Genomic DNA, 17,996 nt, shown 5'->3' with positions numbered 1-17,996 from the left:
TCCCCGCTTTTTGCGGACTTTTGATTCTTCGAGACACCGAGAGATAGCGTTGCTATGATATCATCTTCGAGTTGATTATGAGAGCCAATAGTAGGCGGTTTTATGGGTAAAGAGGGATCCAACTTGGCTCTACGAGTTTCGAGAGCATAAGTTATCCTCAAGTCCAACTTATCGGCAACAAACACTGAAGGCTTGAGATCATTGGCTTCAGTCCAGAACAACAAAGTATTCTAGCATCTTGACAACTCCAAAGTCCAAACAAACATCCAACATGAAGGTCGCAGTCCTCGGCGGAACTGGCGAGACCGGAACCTCCATTATAAATGGACTCCTCTCCTCGCCTGAGACTAAATATGTGAGGACCTCGTCTTATAACGTTATTGTGTCTTGATGTGTAGTGCTGATAAGTCTTCTGATAGGAGATAACCGCGCTTATCCGACCGAGCTCGCTGGAGAAGCCAGAGGTCAAAGCTTTGGAGAAGAGGGGCGTCAAGATTGCCTCAGTTGACCTGAGCGGATCCGAAGATGAAATCGCGAATCAGCTTACCGGTCATGAGGTGGTCGTTTCAGCCATTGCGGCAGACAAGCTGCTCGACCAAATTCCCCTCGCCAGTGCGGCTAAGAAAGCGGGGGTAAAGCGATTTGTCCCCTGCTTCTTTGGGACGGTGATGCCCGGCAGGGGCATGTTGTGGTTCCGGGACCAGGTAAGGAACAGACTGGCAGGCCCAGATCTGATGCGTACCAGGCGATCGCGAAACTTCGTTGAGCTGATAGTTGAGCGTGTAGAAAGAGGATGTCTTGAACCACGTCCAGACTCTCTACCTCCCGTACACTGTCATCGATGTTGGCTGGTGGTACCAGATCAGCTTGCCGCGTCTTCCATCGGGACGTATTGATGCAGTTGCGAGTCCATTCGACAACTGGACCGCCGGAGACGGAACCGTTCGCTCTGGTATGACTGACCTACGCGATATCGGCAAATACGTCGCGCGCATTATTGCGGATCCCAAGACCCTGAATCACAGAGTCTTCGCGTTCACCGAGCTCTTGTCCCATAATGAGGTGTACGATTTGATTGAGAAGATGAGTGGAGAAAAGGTTGAGAGGAAATACGTAAGTTCTAGATCACCTTGGACTCGTAGACAAAAAACGGATATATGGGACGAGAAACAGACGGTGAAGGCTTGATATTTGAGCGATTAAACTAACATCACACTTCAGACGTCGGGTGACGAGATTGAGGCAGAGATAGTCAAGGCGAAGGATGACAAGGTCAACCCTCATAGGCTGTCGGTTTTGCAATATCGGAAATCGTGGGGTCTCCGAGGAGACAACACGCCGGAGTACGCGCGCTACCTAGGATATCAAATCGCGAAGGATCTGTATCCCGATCTGACGGGGAATTCGTTTGAGGCTTTCTGCAGCGAGGCTCTGGAGGGCAAGGTGAATTCCATCTACGAGAAGAATAAGCGAGAGGCCATGGAGACAGCTGGAAAGAAGTGATGTATCAAGGAACTTCGTACTTGGTAGGTTTCAACAGGCTACAGCAAGTGCGGCTATTGTTGGAACGTAAGTAGGAGTCAGTAGCCGGTCTTGCTAAACCAATAGGTGAGTCCGCAGAAATTCGAAACTTCTATTAAAGTCGCGCTGCCTCCACTAGTGAGCTGATCCATTCAAGGCGGCCCCCGTTTCGAGTTGAATTCCATTCATTTGATCTGCATGCTTAAAAACCTTGATGCTGTAGATATGGTTCGTGGCTGATCAGAGTTTAGTCTAAATCAACTCGGACTAATACTCGCCTTGGCATTACCAACAAATCCATAGAGCTCCGACTTAGGAGTTCACAAGATTAGGAACCAATCGAGGCAGACTTGAAGCGCCCAATTTGATAAAACAGAGGCGCATGTGCTATTAACTGCAAAGACGTGCTTGCAACAACGGACTTTCAACGCACATTATGCTGATGGTTCACCCGCTGCAGTCAGAGAGTGGGAAAGCCGCGATAACAGATGTCGCCGAAGGTCGTCATGTTCAGGCCTTCGGCAACTGACGCAGGAGAACCGCCTCCCAAGCGTGTAGGTGCTTTATCAGATCCATCAGCCGCCAAGCGCTTCCCCGCCCGTCTTCGCTCAAATCCGAACAATTTCATTTGACAAAATGCCATGTCCATGCCAGCCAGTGGAGTGCGCTTGTGCAATGGAACCACAAATCTGAGATGGGGAGACGGGGCCGCCGGCCACCACATCAAAATGACTAGGAAAACCGGTGGTCGTGAGGCCATCAAGGTTCTCTGATGAGCAAGTTTCTCTTCATTCTCTAGACGTCTTTCACGGTTTTGCGCGTTTACTTTCGCTTACGAATTTTTGGGGTTGGATTGACGATTCATCGCCAACGTCGTGTGCTCCGAGTAGACAAACCCTGGTCACGCACGCCCTTGTATTGGGCAGCAAAAAATTTGAGGTCTACGGATGAATGACAGGACATTACAGAAAGAATTCTAAAAATTCTTTATCAGATCGTTTATTTCACTCAATAGTCGTGAGATCAATTGTTCTCGTTGAATCTTGGACAGCATCAGGAAGGACCTTATGTGGCCAGCGATTGACGGAAAACATGTCGACTGAGAACCGATCAACCGGCAAGAAGGTCAAAGGTATGTTGTTGAGCCTCAGATGCTGTCACAGTCCTACGTATACCTTGGGCTAACTTTCTTGGCTTTGCGAAGCCTTCTTCCTTGGCAATGAGGCAACCTCAAAAGACGAAAGACGTCTTGTGCAGAAAATAGGTAAGCTGCTCCTAATATGAAGTCACTGCGACTACGTTTGGGAGAACGATAAAAATAACTGACATAATCCAGACTTCTTCATCTTGACGTACTGCTGCCTCAGTTACTTCTTCAACTACCTGGGTGAGTGATGATTGGCGCGGCTTCGTGAAAGGAACTGTGTCACTGACGATGTACGAAAACAAAAGACCGTGCTGCTTTTGCCAATGCTTATGTGGGTTTCATCGTTAAGTATGAGTAGACCGGTAGGAATCAGAAACTGATGAATTCCCTTCCAGGTTGCTGGCCTCCGCGAGGCCTTGCACATGAAGGGCCATGACTACAACACAGTCTTATCTGTGACTACTGCTGGGTAAGACTCAAACCGATATACAGCTCTCTCACAACCGCGGGCTGACCCACGTTTTAGTATGGTGGTCGGACAGATTCCCCATGGCATCGTCATTGGCCTCCAAATCGTCCGGCCGCGAATTTGGCTGCCGTCAATGTGCTGTCTCTGGGCATTCCTGACTGTACGTCTAATGTCTGCGGATGATGCCGTTGCAATTCGCTGATAGTACTTACTTAGATGGCTAGTGCGGGTGTCAAAAACACCGCTCAGCTCTGCGTTATTCGATTCTTCCTTGGTCTGGCGGAGGCTAGCACCTACTCCGGGGCCATTTACATCATGGGCTCCTGGTACAAGCCCGAGGAAATCTCAAAGCGCACAGCCATCTTCACTGCATCCGGTCAAGTAGGCACGATGTTTGCCGGTGTCATGATGGCTGCTATCTACAAGGGACTAGGCGGCCTTGCTGGCCTTGGTGGATGGCAGTGGGTCTTCATCATTGGTATGGAAAGCTTGCCGACACCTGGACTTAGGATAACTTGCTGACAGTCTTCAGATGGTATCATCACGCTTCCCATCGCCATCTTCGGTTTCTTCTACTTCCCCGATATCCCTGAGAACACCAGCGCTCGGTATCTCAGTGATTCTGAGAAGAAGATTGCCGTTGGACGTTTGCCTCCGGTAATTAAGGGGTCACACGGAGTGAATCCGTTCTCTCTGTTGAAGCGTCTAGCACTTATGCCCACGTTGTGAGTAGAGGATGACGTTGAACACAAGACGAGATGGGATAGCTAATCAGTTTTACAGTTGGGTTTTGGTGCTGTGGTCTCCTATTTGCGCGACGCTTGAGGCCTGGGTTGTCCAGGGCAACTTCATCCTCTGGCTTAAGTATCACGCTGAATCATTCACCCAAAGTCAAATCAACACCTATCCTTTGGGTGTACAAGCTGTCGGTATCGTAACCAACATCATGGCGGCATGGCACATGGACGCGACCGGAACTCGAGTACCCATGGTCGTGCTGGTTTGTCTGATCCAGATCGTGTGCGCCGCAATGCTTCTTGTTCCGAACCTACCTTACGCTGGTACTATGTTCGCCTTCTACGCATCGGGTTCGTCGTACATGGTCAACCCGTTGATCTTCGGCTGGGCCAGTATCATCCTTCAACGTAGCGGCGACGAGGCAGTACGTAGCGTCACAGTGTACGCTATGAACATTGGCGCAACGACGCTTTACACCTTCTGGGGAATCGTCTTCTATGCAGCCGATGAAGCCCCGTATTGGAAGAAGGGCGCGATTGTAATGATTGTGTGCAGTTGCATCGTCCTCTGCTTTATGGGACTCGTCATCAGGGTAAGCTTGACAGAAGCGATCGCTTTTTTCTGGAGATGCAAGTAGCTAACCATGAAACTACACAGATTGACAGACAATCACTCGCAAAGTACGGCTCAATGACGGTTCAGGACTTTGAGCGGGCCGCTGCGGCTCGGGAGACGCAGACGCCGCCTGATGGCGAGAGATCTGACGAGAATGAGGATCAGAAGAACACAGTTTCGGAGAAAGTAACGCCAATCTGAGTTTGAAGATGATTCGGCGATTCATGTCTTGGCCCTCTCAGTGCAGACCATCAAACTCAGCCGGGTGTTATCTAACCAAGTGAAGCATTCAATACTTTAAGCATCTTTTTCAGTTGCGGTATAATACATGTACTATCGAGACGTTCAAACTCCTCATGCCCATACCTTCCTGAACTTGTCTTCGAACACCTGCTGTAGGATCTTGAAAGTCATGAGAACTTTCATAAGACCCTCACCGCCTCCCTTTTTCTGGCCTGAACCGAAAGACGTTCCTTCTGACTCGGTAGTCTGACCGGCTCTGCTTGAGCTGCCACTCGCGTGGTCAGTATCGTCCGAGGAGCTACCAAATAGGTCTTCCCATGATTCAGCCACTGTTTCTTTGGATTTGCTAGAATGGGACTTTGCCTTTGCGTTCACAGACATATTTGAGGCCGCATGCCTCTCCGGGGATTGTGCATCCGATCCCTCAATGTATCTTCCTTCTTCGAGGGCATCGCCGACATCCTGAATAGCGATCATGTCTGCGCCATCCGTATCGACTCGGTTCAGAATATTCTCCAAGCTTGTGACGATGGTTGCCAAGATGAGTGAGAAGTCTTTAAGCCGAAACCAGACATCGCCGCCCTTGATCCCATTGTCTCGTACGAGAGTATCGAGATCACCGTGCTTGAAGAAGTCATAGATGTACGCGTTCCAGGGCACATTGTCCGTCTCTTCGGGGTAGATGGGGATGTACGGGATGGCCAATTCGTCCATGAAGACGCCAGCGCGAACTGTGTCGCACAACTCGTGGATTGTGGCGAAGTCGTCTGTAAAGCCTGACAGTGCAGAGAAAGGTGATCGGAGAGTCGAATGAGGCAGTATCGGAAGGTGTGCCGTTGAGATATCAAGCGAGGCATCTCCGACGGCTCCCACGCGGCGCTTGGTGAAAGGAAGCTGGTCATCTGGTGAGTCCTGGAGATTCTGTTCAATAAACGTGTGCACGTAAGTCTTGAAAATTCTCAGTGTTTCCTCGTTGTGACCTCGGAGAACGGCTTCGGCCTCAGTTGGGAGCCTGGGCAGAAGGACAGTGGAAGGCGATCGATGTACGACATTCTCAAGCCACTCCCGGTTTTTGTACTTGCTGCAAGGAATTCGGCAGAAGAGGTGGCACAGTACCGTCACCAAAGTGAGAATGACCTCTCCCCGCTTACTTGAGTTGCCAACGTCTTCACAAAGCTTGTGCAAATAGCCTTCCTTGAGCAGGGAGTGCAGAGCAAATACAGCATTCTCAGTGAAGTACAAGTGGCCCACCAGGCCCGAGAAGTTGAGTGGTGCTCCTATTCGAGAGAGAAGTTGCTGACGTCGGAGATACTCGATGGAGAAGCGCAGGTGATGCTTGACGGTCATTTGCGAGCTAGGCCCACCAAGAAACAGACGTGTCTGAGTCAACAAAGACTCCACTGCATCGATTGCATACTGGGAGTTATTCGTGCTATGCAGCAGGGTAAAGAGCCGGAGAACTAAAGTAACTGAAATGGGGAATTGACCTCTGAGATCGGGCAACCGCGATGAGATTATCTCCATGGCACGATGATGGGGGATGCCATGGAAGACAATGTTACCAAGGAGGTCGAACCCACGACGTCCAGCACGTCCAGATGCCTGTCGGTAATTGAGAGCCGTGAGGAATGCCGAGTCACCTGCAAAAACAACAGTTTTACAAGGCATGTTCAGGCCGAGAGCGAGAGTACCGGTCGCAATAACGACCGTCAAGTAGCCCTTGCGAAACAACATTTCCACCCTTTTGCCCTCGAAGTCAGCAACAGTTCAAATACAGGATTAGGCTTGACTTACACTTGGCGGTACTGCCGGTTCATGCCAGCATGGTGAACACCAAGTCCCCGACGAAGAGCATCGATAAAGCGAGGTTTGATGCCCAAATCATCCAGAGACCTGATGCGGGCCTCCAGTTCTTCAACTGTGAGCTTAGTAGTATCTGCGAAATTATATTGCGGAAGTGGCGCCTTGGGATCGAAACCTTCCCATGGGCTGATATCCCGGCTCGCGTCTTCTCGTACCAGATCAGCTTGAGTCAGGGCTGCACCAGAATCCTTTGCACCACGTCTCTCCTCTTTGGAGCTTGCAGTCCCTGTCGTGGTAGCTTTGGCCCTTTTCTTCGCAGCTTTGCTGCCCTTGACTTGGCGCCAATTTTGATATGCGGCCATCTTTCTTGCCCAATCTGTACTTGTGCTGCGGTACTTTTGTTCGGCGTCTTCCAGGACTTGAAGAAGCTTGAAAATGATCTTCTCACATCCCAGCCGGTCGTAATTGAAAAGGATAGCTGGCAGGGCGCCTCGGGAGTGAAGATCAACGAGGAGCGAGAACGAAGAATTACCGTAGATGTCCGCGACGAGTTCGGGATGTCCAAAGTCTGTCGCTGATGAAGGGCCCTTTGTCTTGAGCCTTTTGTATACCTCTGGCAATGGCGAATTTGGATCCTGTTGCCATTGCCAGAGCTGTGCTTTGAGAGCAGATTCCCACTTGATAATGTCCGACTTCTTTACTAACTCTGGCAAGGCAATCTCGGGCTTGAGGCTAGGACTGATACGATACGACTCGGTTTCAGATTCCTTCATGGATAGCCAGAGTCGGAGACAGTCGCGGGGCTCGAGACTAGCATTGTCAAGAGTCTCGCGATTTCTAGGTTTCGATCAATTAGCAAAATGTGGCCTTGAAATTTCGACAAGACCGCATGAAGTTTGTTTCAAGACTCACTTGTTGATAATGCTTCCGACCGGATGCACAAGTGTGAATCGCGAGGTTTCTCCTGTTTCAGCATCCAAACCGGGGATCGGCAAACGCTCCACTGGCTCTAGGCCTTTGAATTCCAGTTCAGAGGGCGGCTGATATAAGAACTTGCGTAAGTCAGAGTATCTGGCCGAGTGGATAATCATCTCAAGATCAAAGCCCTTGGCTTTCTGGGTTCCTGCAAGCCACTCTTTGAATTCGAGTGGGTTGCCTACCGTTGCAGATAGAGCAATGATGGGACAAGGAGCAAGAAGCAATAGTTGCTCCCAAATGATGCCATCTTCGGCCTGGCCAATACAGTGGACCTCGTCAAAGATGATTCTCTTGACTCTACGAGCCCAGGACCTCTCATTCTGCGCATTGGTCGGCGCCAGGAGCATAATCTGGAGAATGTGCGGAACGGTCACTAAAATCTGGCAGCCATTAGGGTTGTTGACGCGGTAGTCTCGAGTGTGAATAGCCCAGACTGAGCGGCCCTCATGGCGATAGGACTTGGAGAACCGAGCCTGAACTTCTGCGGCAATCTGGTTGACGAGGGCTTTGGTCGGGGCCACGTAGACGAGGACGTTGTCGTCACTGCTCTGTAGAACCTTCTTCATGGCATAAAACGAGATGAATGTCTTTCCGGCGGACGTGGGAGCGACGACGAACAGACTCTTGTCGTCGTCAATGGCGTCTAGTACATCCCGTTGCCAGGCATCTGGACTGAATGTAACGCGTGGGTCGGGGGCGGAGTCGAAGCTTCGCTCCAGATAAGGGCCGCAATGAGCCAACTGGAACTCGAGACCAGTCGTCTGGACTTGAAGATGCTCGGTTGATACCTCATACGTTGAGGTAAATGGAAGACGATGGCTGATGGGCACAGAAGGCCCGCAGTGAAGTTCATCATGCGGGATCTTCAAAGCCTTCATCAAGTACTGGGCCTGGCGTATTACCTCAACGGTAAGGGGCAAGGACGTCATCTCTTTGATTTGGGCCCAGATCATCGCCAAAATACTCGACTCTAAAGCAATAAGGTCAAAAGATATCAAAAACAATTACTCAAGCTTGCTCTTACCTGATTCGCTGAAAGCCTTTTTCGAGGGTCTGCGAATAAGTTGGAGGCCAAGGATGTTACACATGTACAACATGACCTCGCCGCCGATAGCGCTCTTGTCCTCTGGAGAAAGATTTGACAAATACCTCTTGACCCTTAAAAAGCGATGACAGGCATGTGTGTCCTTGTCAAAGTCCCGGCATTTCTCTTCCCAGTTCTTGATAATCACGGCAGTCCTGGCTTATGTCTTCTCCTCTCTTAATCTCCTCGATGTCTCGAGTGCACTCTCTGTACCACTCCTGACAGATGGACCTTTCCTTTTGAATGTTTCCGCTTGCTTCTTAGCCTTGACGGGAAGCTCTGTCTTCTTCACGACAATTGTCTCAGGGTCAATGCTCTTTCCAGTAGAATTGGTAAGACTAGCAGAGTAAGCAATCGTGTCGGCCATGTATTTCTGGTTTCTCTTCCTCGCAAAGAATCCCCAGCGCTTTGGAACATGCTTTGGGTCAATGCTCTTCTTCGAATTGTGCCAGTGAGAGAGTTCTTGAAAGACTTCTGACTCGGTGCTTTCATCCTCTGTCATGGGTTGGCTTGTCAACTTGATGTCTTCTAGATACTTATCCAATACGGGATGGCTAAAGGCAAGGGTAGACTGAGTGTCTGGAGTTTGGTAGCCCCTGGTGAGTGTTCCCAGGCCACCCACAATCTGTCGAACAGAAGTTGGCATGCAGTAGGATATATCGACGCCAGACAGTTGTCGCATAGCTGATGCATATTCAGAAGCGGCATCGCTTGGGAGTTGAAGGGTTTGGAGTCTCGCCAATACGTGACAGTAGAGCCGACCGTCAATGAGATCACAAACTCTCCAATTGAGGCGTTTTCCTTCTTTTAGACTGGGCCACTGCTTGATCAGGTGGATTGCGACCTCAGCAAAAGTCGCAAGAAACTCTTCGTTGTCTGGATGATTGTTCAGCTCTGGTGGAGCCTCTATAGCTCGCTGTGAGAGCGTTGCGTGCTTCAGCAGGGCGATGTGCGAAAGGAAAGCGGCCACTAGCCTGTGGCTATGTAAATACGAGCAGGTTTTGTTCAACAAGAAGGCTGCGCAAGCAATGATCGCCACTTCTTCTTGGGCCTCAACTTCGCCGTCGTGTCGGAGGACTCGCCAATCACGGGACTTAGGCATAGTCTGGAGGCGATCGACAATTGGTCTGCAACCGAAATCGGGTTTCGGCAGCGGTGTTGGCTCTGTAACAGGTAGCAATGTCACCGAGGTTGGAGTTGTTGCAATAAGAGTATATGCCTGTGGTAAACGAGTCACGTCAGCACCCTGTGATCTGTTGCGACCAGTCGCCTGGAGACTCACCTTGGAGCTCCGAAACTCGATACCGTCGATGAAGGCCAGACTGTAGCCGCGGAGGCCCAGCAGGTACATAATTTTCAAGAACTCGCCCCCCTTTGTTGCATCGATATCCGATGCTCTGCCTTGGGACATCATGACGAAGTGAAGGCGGTGGTGGTCGGTGTACTCCAAAAATTCGGGGCTCGTGATGGAAGAGAACACAAAGCTCATTGGAGATCTGATGCCGCGATTGTCAGAATTCATTTCAGGGTGTATTCCAGGGCATCGTAGATTTTCAATAGCGACAGCACGTGTCAATAGGTATTTGTATGCCAGTCTCTTGGGGGCGTCCGGTGGTGCCGCGAGGTCTTGGTGGTTGTCAAACCATAGGATGTGGAAGTTGCATCCCCGCTCCTTGAGTTTGGCCAGGAATACCTCAATTGCATGTACAGCATGAAGTAGCTGAAAGCCGACTGTTGTACTAGTAAGCTAAGATCAGGTAGGTCACAAACGTATTTGGAGTAATTTCTGGAGATGCTCACCGAGATAATCGACGTTTGCAGTCGCGACACAGTGAGCAACCAAGGACTCTCCATGGATGGCGAATAGCTCTTTCCCAGCAAAGTCACCGACAATGTCAACTTTGAGAGGAGTCAGTCGCTGCTTCCAATCATGTAGAGAATCCATGATAATGTCCTCCGAGGACGACATGGCCGGCGATGTCAAATGATTCATGCAGCCAGGTCAGGCGCGAATGGTCTGGGGTTTGAAGGTCTGTCGCTTTCCAAAAGATGAGGAAGGGAGTACGGAGAAAAGTTTTAAAGGAATCTCAAGTTTGAAAGAATTTAAATTTGAATGGCTGCGCTATTGCATAAAAGGTTCAAAGAGGTGAATCTGGTTATTGTGTTAGGGCTAATGTCGGTAGGCCTCCCGCAGCATGCAGCCGTTTATCACCTAGATCAAAAGGAAGCACATTTTTTTCACTAGGAGGCCATTCACTTCCATGGAATAGCGTAGCTTATCCATGTCTTATTGTAAAAGGTACTGGATTGTATACAAAGAGGAAGCGGGCTAAGATTCCAATGTCGCTGAGAGGCCCTTCCCGCGTCCAATGTGGCTCGCGGGGGTTCTAGGTAAACAGCACAGGTCAAATAGAATCCAAGCGATAGCTTTCATATAATCAACCGATCTGCCATCTGCTTTCTTGAGAATGTTTGGATGCGCCTTGCTCTTATTCTCGTACGTTTTCAGGGCGCCAATCACGCGACCTTGGATTCCGGTATGGTTGGTTCTTGACATCAAGCCCCAGGCACCGAATATACGGCACGATGATGCGGATTGCCACCACTCGCAGTCTACCAACTGGTCCAATCATTTCTATCGGAAGTGATGGATGTTTCTATCCACGACAGGTTTTCATTGATCCTGGGGCTGATAACTACAAAATGTATGCGGGAGGCCGTCCACACATGCAAACCCTCCCCTCTTAGTGAAGTAGCGAAAAGCATGACGTTGAGAGATTGAGCACTTTTGCAGCCGATTGCTGGAGGCAAATACTCCAGGCAAATATGGTTGTCCAATATCTCTAACGAAATCCATTCAAAGACGATGACTGCTACGATATCAAAGCTGTGTACTCCGTAGTTAGGCATTCAATAATTTTCCTTCTCGTTGCATCGAAAAACCTCAGGCCACCGGCGAATCCTACATCAAACGGCATAAATCCTTGAGTAGGCCAATCGTGAGGCTCACTCTGTCGAGCATTGAAGCCTCTAGCCAATCGAACCACACACCTCTCAGCCTTGTATCCTGGCTGGAATAACCCATTATGCATCAAGAGGACTCGGGAGAAGCACCGACCTCCCCGACAGATCTGGACCCGTCTGGCCCACTACATCGACTGCAACGCTCGAGTGTCGGGAATTGTTTCAAGTACAACGTAAACATCGTCAAAGATTCAACAATGACAAGCTTCCGCCACTCATAGACCGCTTCCGAGTATGGCAGAGGAAGTTGTACGGGGGAAAATTGGACATGATTGCCGCCAGAGCATGCCGAGGCGATCGAGGCGGGCCCAATGCCGCACATCAGCTTCATCTCCTCTTCTGCCTGAACCCAAACACCCGTCTGATCTTTTGACCCATACACTCGTCGGCTCATAAATCAAGAGATCTCCCCTCCTGAGTCGGTAAACCTCCCAGGTTGCTCGACTCCGGCTCCCTCCTGACTCTTTCGTTCCTAACCTGACTCAACTTGATTGGCTTCAAGGTTCAAAACTGAGTTGGTGACGATGGGGTCTACCGACCACCTCGATGATCGTCGCATCGATCACGATGGTAATTCTAACGACAGTTCCAACAGAGATATGGACTACGATGTTTTGATCATTGGCGGCGGTTTTGGGGGATGCTATGCATTGCACCAGCTGCGCAGGTCGGGCTTTTCGGCACACATCGTGGAAGCCGGATCGGCGCTCGGTGGCGTATGGCACCGGAACAGCTACCCCGGAGCACGAGTTGACTCAGAGACGCCCTACTATCAACTTTCTCTGAGGGAAGTCTGGAAAGACTGGACATGGTCGCAACGCTTTCCGGGGCACGAGGAGCTGAAGAGCTACTTCAGACATGTCGACAAAGTTCTCGACATTTCCAAAGACGTGACCTACAACACTGTTGTGATCGGCGCCGATTTCGACGCCGCAACAGCCAAGTGGATCATCACAACTGATGCGGGACGCATCATCACATCACGCTTCTTGGTTCCGGCGACGGGCACTTCAATCAAACGCTATGAGCCCGATTTCAGGAGAAAGGGTTCCTTCAATGGCATTGTTATACACCCTGCAGCATGGCCAGATTCCGGCATCAATCTTCGGAACAAACGAGTTGCCATCATTGGATCAGGTGCGACAGGGGTTCAATGTGTACAAGAAGTTGCGAAACAGCCCGGCGTGGAGCTGACTGTGTACGTACGAAATGTCAACATTGCGCTGCCAATGCGCCAACGCGAAATCTCAGAACTTGAGCAGGATAGCTTGAAAGCGATTTACAAGACACTTTTCAAGGTGGCGAGGGATAGCAGCGCCGGGCTACCATGCGATGGGCCTACTCAGGTTACGGGGTCGACCACAACGGAAGAGAGGGAGGCATGGTGGGAGGAACTATGGAAAAGAGGGGCATTCAACTTTCAGACCGGACAGTATACGGACTTCTTGGTGGACGCAGAAGCGAACCGATTGATTTACGAATTCTGGGCAAAGAAGACGAGGTCTCGGGTGCGGAACCCGGAGAAGCGAGCCATCTTGGTGCCTGACAAACAACCATACCCATTCGGAACGAAACGAAGCAGCTTGGAGCAGGATTACTACGAATGCATGGACCAGGAAAATGTGCAAATAGTAAATGTGAAGAAGACGGCCATCCGCGAATGGACAGTGCGCGGTATCGTAACCGAAGACGGAAGGGAGAGGGAGCATGACATTATCGTTCTAGCAACGGGATACGACAGTATGACTGGATCTTTAACTAATATGGGACTTCGTGGTAAAGACGGGATCGATATGAAAGATAGGTGGGGACAGGGCGTTTGGACGTATCTTGGCTTGATGACTCGAGGGTGTCCAAACATGTTCATGATATACGGACCGCAAGGTAAGCATACACCATTGGGTACCTTTTCTAAAATACCTCAAGTGACTAACGATAATTGAGACAGCTCCTACCGCTTTGACAAACGCACCAGTGTTCATCGAGCAGCAAGTGGAGTTAATTACAGACTTCCTAGTGAAGCTACGAGCGGAAAAGATCACATCCATTGAGCCACGCCGTTCAGCTGAAGAACTCTGGAAGAAAAGAGTACAAGCAATACACGAGGCTCTGCTTTTCAGAAAGAGCGATACATCATGGTACGTGGGAGGGAATATTCCCGGCAAGAAGAAGGAGCAGCTCAACTATCTCGGTGGAATCCCTCAATACCTTCAAGAATGCCGCGAAGGCACCAATGACTGGAGCAATTTCGATGTCGTCTTGGGAGTTGGAAGTGCAGACTGAATCAAAGTAATATTGAATACATGTAGACCAAGGCAATAAGATGATATCAGACGACAGATGTTCTAATCGGGATCGCGTAATTGCAACATGGATCTCCGAGAGATTGTCAGCCCAGGAAAGAAAAGAAAGAAAAAAACGGAAAAGACAGAGCAAAAAGATGGTTAGATATTCATGCTTTCAGATCTGAGGATTTGCGTAATGGCCATCGTTGTTTGAACCATGGAGAGGGATGAGGTATGGAACAACCCGTCGCTCTATTCCATCTCCTTGCAGAAGTTCAGTCAGCTGACTTCCCATTGGCATGCGGATAACATCGAATAATTCCTGCTCTAAGGTACCTACTATGAGATGGGACGACGTATGCCGTAAGAGTCGATGCCCTTCATCACAAGGTAGGCTTATTTTCGCGCAGTCTTGGGAATTCTACAGAACTCGATATCGAACATGCTGTGGAACCTGGCACGAGGCCTCGGACAATAGCATTGCCAATCGGTCAAGTCCCAAATCACATCATAAAGAGCACCACTTGAAAACAATACCTTCTTCAAGCGTGCCAATCGTTGACTTGACAAAATACCCTGAATCGTTTTGCGAAACCACTCTTCCTCGCCCCAAGTGCTGTAGAGATGTAAAGTCTCCAGAGACTCCGGCAGAAGTGCCTCCAGGTCATCAAACAGGGGCATTGCTGTGTCTTCCTCGTGCTCGTTCCTTTCTTTCCCGAGTAGTATATTTCCACTCATCGCCAGGTAAGTGAGAAGCTGCAGGGGTCGTAGACTGCCAATTTTTCCTCTCCAATTATTAGATTGGTACGAGTGACACGCGTTGGGGTAAAGATCTAGAGCCTCGAGGGAGGCCCCGTGCTCACGCAACGCTCTACCGATCTCATCAAAGTCGAGGTAGCTGTCGCCAATCGCGTGTTGTCCCCACGATATTTTAAGCGTCCGTAAGGAGGGACACGTACGCAGGGAGATTGCAGATGCTCTGGGCGTCCGCGAAAGACGATCTGAGGTGAACATACGCCAGAGAACTCACTCGACGAGGACGCTGCTGCTCAGAGGTCTGGTCATCCTTCGCCGGGGTATTGTTCAGGGTGACGCCGTGGCCATAGAATCTTATCAAACGGGGCAGAAAAAATAAATCCTGGAATTTCTCCAAGGACACCGCTGCAGTCGGCATTCTAGTAGGGCGGTGATGGCTAACGGCGAGCTCTTCAAGCTTTGCCAGCGGAAGCGGCACACCTAATGTCGGACCCGAGTCTTGCTGGTATATTCGTGCCAGACCGGTCTCCTGGGATTCCTTGTGCGGGTCTTTAGCGTCCTCGACGGCTCTCACCGCCCCGATGTCAGCTGCTTGTCGAATCATGGCAGGGATGAATTTGTCCTTGGCCGTGATCAAGCAGTTAAACACCTTCAGGTTTGGCATGAGACCGGCGCAATGGGCATGCCACATTTCCGACCCGCCTTGTCGTCGCGAAGAATAAGATGGGCATCTGACCTCCGCTTCGAAGCCTTCGAGGCTCGATAGGCTCGGTGGTGGCCCCGTGTATCGGATTCTCTTATTATGGCGTTGGCTTCTGCTGAGATTGGGCGGGGTGTCGTAGTATTGCCCGACGAGAGAGCGGAAAGCTTTCAGCGAAAGACCGTGACGATTGTCTTGCATAATACATTCGACATATTGTGCAAGCAGCGGACGCTCCGCAAGCGTGCGCAGGAGGCTGGATAGGCGGATTTCCTCTTCTTCCAAGGGCAAGCGTCGGTATAGAACTGGTCGCGCGAGTCCCAGAAATCTGGCAGAGACTCTGCAGCACCGTGCCAACACTCTGAGGCCTTCTCTCCATGGCTCATGGACGGTTCGAGGTTCGTGGGCGGGTTGATCACTTTTGGCTTCGAATGGGTATTCGAAATACCCAAATATTTGCACCCACACTTCGTTGGGGAGATTCGGCATTCTAGAGCCCTCATTCAAGACTTGATCATCAACGCAAGCCTCAATATATTGTTTCCATGATGGATGAACGTCGCAAGTTATGGCTTTCAGAAATGGGCCTGTGGAGTGGGTAGAGAGATGGTTTTAACATCACCGTCAAAACTCACGAAACTGGAAGTTGTGTTACCCCCGCAATCTACGCGGTAAGCCTATTTCAGTACCAAAAATACGCTAGTCTTCGCCACTGATTGAGACTAAGAGGCACGTATTACCTTAGTCAAAAGCTGTGTAAGATAAGGGAGCTCGGGCTATACCAAAGTCCAGTCGACTTTCGTGGGTTGCTATGGTAACATGGAGATATTGAACCAAGAAAAGAAAGTACCTTAGTCTATCAAGCGAACGTGAGATTCACTTGATATGTCAGGCGGTAGGCAGTGCTACTGTTGTGTGATACGTAATAGGCGGGTTCTTCAATGGGCACGATGGAGGCTGTTTCCCGTTGCACTAGACAAGTTGAGTGATGGCGTCAATGTGTCTTGATGTCTTACGCAAGATGACGTGCTATTCCACGCGTGGTGTGCCAATAATTAAATCGGAAGCTTCTCTGCGATTTCCGAAATTCCCGGTGGAAGTAACCTCTAATAATACATCTCCCGTTTACTCTGACTCGATACCTACCTTATTCGATATTATCCCTCAAGAAGATATGTCTCAATGTATTGAGGTCAATGCTCATTTGATGGATGTAATGTTGTTGTCAGCAGGCAGCTGAGCAAGTGCTCAAGCCTCAACATATATAGATCATCCACTTCTAAATACCTAAGATGAGCATATGATTCGTCCCCCGGTGATTGCAAGTTGATACCGGTACATTCGTCTATGACCTTTTATTAATTCTTGAGTTTAGGTACTCAAATTGCTACTTGTTAAGCTTGCAATTTTACAGACGTCAATGCACAGTTCACGAGATGTACTCACGAGGGAATAGCAGTTTCCTTGCCGTCTCTTGTCTTGAGCCTATTTCAAAGTTGGTTGAGTCATCGAGTTACACGATGCTCAAGGTGGCATGTGTAAAGAAGCATTGGACACGAGTGACGCTATTAAGCAACAAGCCAGTGGAACTTGAGTTCATTGAACAAGGCGTGATCTCGTAGAATTATCTCAATAGCTCAGGCGTTAGATAGTACGTGGAGTTTCGATCTTATCGCCACGAATTTGAAAGTCATTGAGGAGTTCCCACGTAGTAATCAAACAAAAGTCTTCTTTCAGTATTCTGAGTCATGAATATATCATCGCAAGTTGTAAATACTTGTACGTCTTGGAAGTTCCCGGAGATTCCGGGTTAGAGTTATTCCAAGGTAAAGCTTGGGTTATGACCAAATCATGGCAACCTCTAACTCTTATTTCTGTAATAGCAAAGTGCTGTCATAACTTTCTCAACGCAGAAAGTCATGCTCAGCGTCTCTTCACGACTAAAACCCATCGTCCCAGAACATTGATAGCTCTGCTACCCATCACAACCATCAGCCCATACCGAGGCATCCCCATAATCGCCATCAGCATTCTCACCCCCCGCCTCAAGCTGCTCAACATCGGCAGAATCACTAAGCACACTCTTTCAACCATGAACTCATCTAAAAGCGTCGGCAAATGAACGGAAGCTCGGCTTCGACATCCGGTCTTCTAGCCAATACGGCAAACAAGATCACACATCACGGCTTCCTTCCCCATCCCTTCTCTTCCTTGATCAGACGAAAAGATAAGCCTATGACTTCCTTCTACGGCCCAGATCTTCATCCCCTCGGTGCCACCTCCCTAACTCATAACCCCCACATGCCACGAAGCTCTTTACTCTATCTCTTCCGTACAAAATGAATTCAAATCGCGCCCGCTAAGCTTCACCAAGCTTTTCATCCCACTTCATACTCAGAAGTTTGGGTTCCCGTGGCGGCGGAAGGTGTAGGTACTACCCTCAACTACCCCTCTTCTCCAAACCCCCTTCCACGGCATAATGCTCTGAGTAACTCTCGGGAAGTCTATTCCTCGCAAGAAGCAGGGGGGAGTAGGACAAAGCACGGATTCAGCGAAGACACATGGTTGAGACGCACCAAAGTCGGGAGCCGAGGGAAAATGAAGAAACCCAGCTGATCACTGCGTTTTTTGCA

The 17,996-nt window shown here is 49.7% G+C and overlaps 5 protein-coding genes across 5 annotated transcripts; 3 read left to right on the top strand and 2 right to left on the bottom strand.

The window, feature by feature from the left end:
* Nucleotides 1-271: 271 nt before the first annotated feature.
* On the top strand, nucleotides 272-1,503 carry BDP55DRAFT_731976 (isoflavone reductase; the record flags this gene model as incomplete). The annotated part of the gene is made up of 4 exons (XM_060579887.1): nucleotides 272-355; nucleotides 420-704; nucleotides 787-1,113; nucleotides 1,222-1,503. 4 exons carry the CDS (start codon nucleotides 272-274, stop codon nucleotides 1,501-1,503), a joined length of 978 nt encoding a protein of 325 aa, XP_060425674.1.
* Nucleotides 1,504-2,613: 1,110 nt separating this feature from the next.
* Nucleotides 2,614-4,691, top strand: BDP55DRAFT_559945 (major facilitator superfamily transporter; the record flags this gene model as incomplete). The annotated part of the gene is made up of 10 exons (XM_060569947.1): nucleotides 2,614-2,653; nucleotides 2,726-2,785; nucleotides 2,858-2,908; nucleotides 2,974-2,999; nucleotides 3,064-3,137; nucleotides 3,195-3,297; nucleotides 3,354-3,615; nucleotides 3,670-3,862; nucleotides 3,921-4,467; nucleotides 4,533-4,691. The coding sequence occupies 10 exons, from the start codon at nucleotides 2,614-2,616 to the stop codon at nucleotides 4,689-4,691; spliced, it is 1,515 nt and encodes a 504-aa protein (XP_060425673.1).
* A 153-nt stretch (nucleotides 4,692-4,844) lies between these two features.
* BDP55DRAFT_559878 (uncharacterized protein) lies at nucleotides 4,845-10,543 on the bottom strand (the record flags this gene model as incomplete). Its single annotated transcript, XM_060569943.1, has 7 exons — nucleotides 4,845-6,474; nucleotides 6,528-7,373; nucleotides 7,449-8,484; nucleotides 8,539-8,757; nucleotides 8,815-9,762; nucleotides 9,829-10,329; nucleotides 10,399-10,543. 7 exons carry the CDS (start codon nucleotides 10,541-10,543, stop codon nucleotides 4,845-4,847), a joined length of 5,325 nt encoding a protein of 1,774 aa, XP_060425672.1.
* A 1,678-nt stretch (nucleotides 10,544-12,221) lies between these two features.
* On the top strand, nucleotides 12,222-13,905 carry BDP55DRAFT_559958 (uncharacterized protein; the record flags this gene model as incomplete). Its single annotated transcript, XM_060569948.1, has 2 exons — nucleotides 12,222-13,506; nucleotides 13,571-13,905. The coding sequence occupies 2 exons, from the start codon at nucleotides 12,222-12,224 to the stop codon at nucleotides 13,903-13,905; spliced, it is 1,620 nt and encodes a 539-aa protein (XP_060425671.1).
* A 694-nt stretch (nucleotides 13,906-14,599) lies between these two features.
* On the bottom strand, nucleotides 14,600-15,961 carry BDP55DRAFT_675113 (uncharacterized protein). Its single transcript, XM_060575714.1, has one exon. It carries the CDS (start codon nucleotides 15,850-15,852, stop codon nucleotides 14,839-14,841), a length of 1,014 nt encoding a protein of 337 aa, XP_060425670.1. The 5' UTR covers nucleotides 15,853-15,961; the 3' UTR covers nucleotides 14,600-14,838.
* Between the last annotated feature and the right edge of the window lie 2,035 nt (nucleotides 15,962-17,996).

Source organism: Colletotrichum godetiae (assembly GCF_030913485.1).
Source record: "Colletotrichum godetiae strain CBS 193.32 chromosome Unknown BDP55scaffold_44, whole genome shotgun sequence".
NCBI classification, from domain to species: Eukaryota; Fungi; Ascomycota; class Sordariomycetes; order Glomerellales; family Glomerellaceae; genus Colletotrichum; species Colletotrichum godetiae.
The sequence above is the reverse complement of the archived record's forward strand: the minus strand, read 5'-3'. Positions and strand labels throughout refer to the sequence as shown.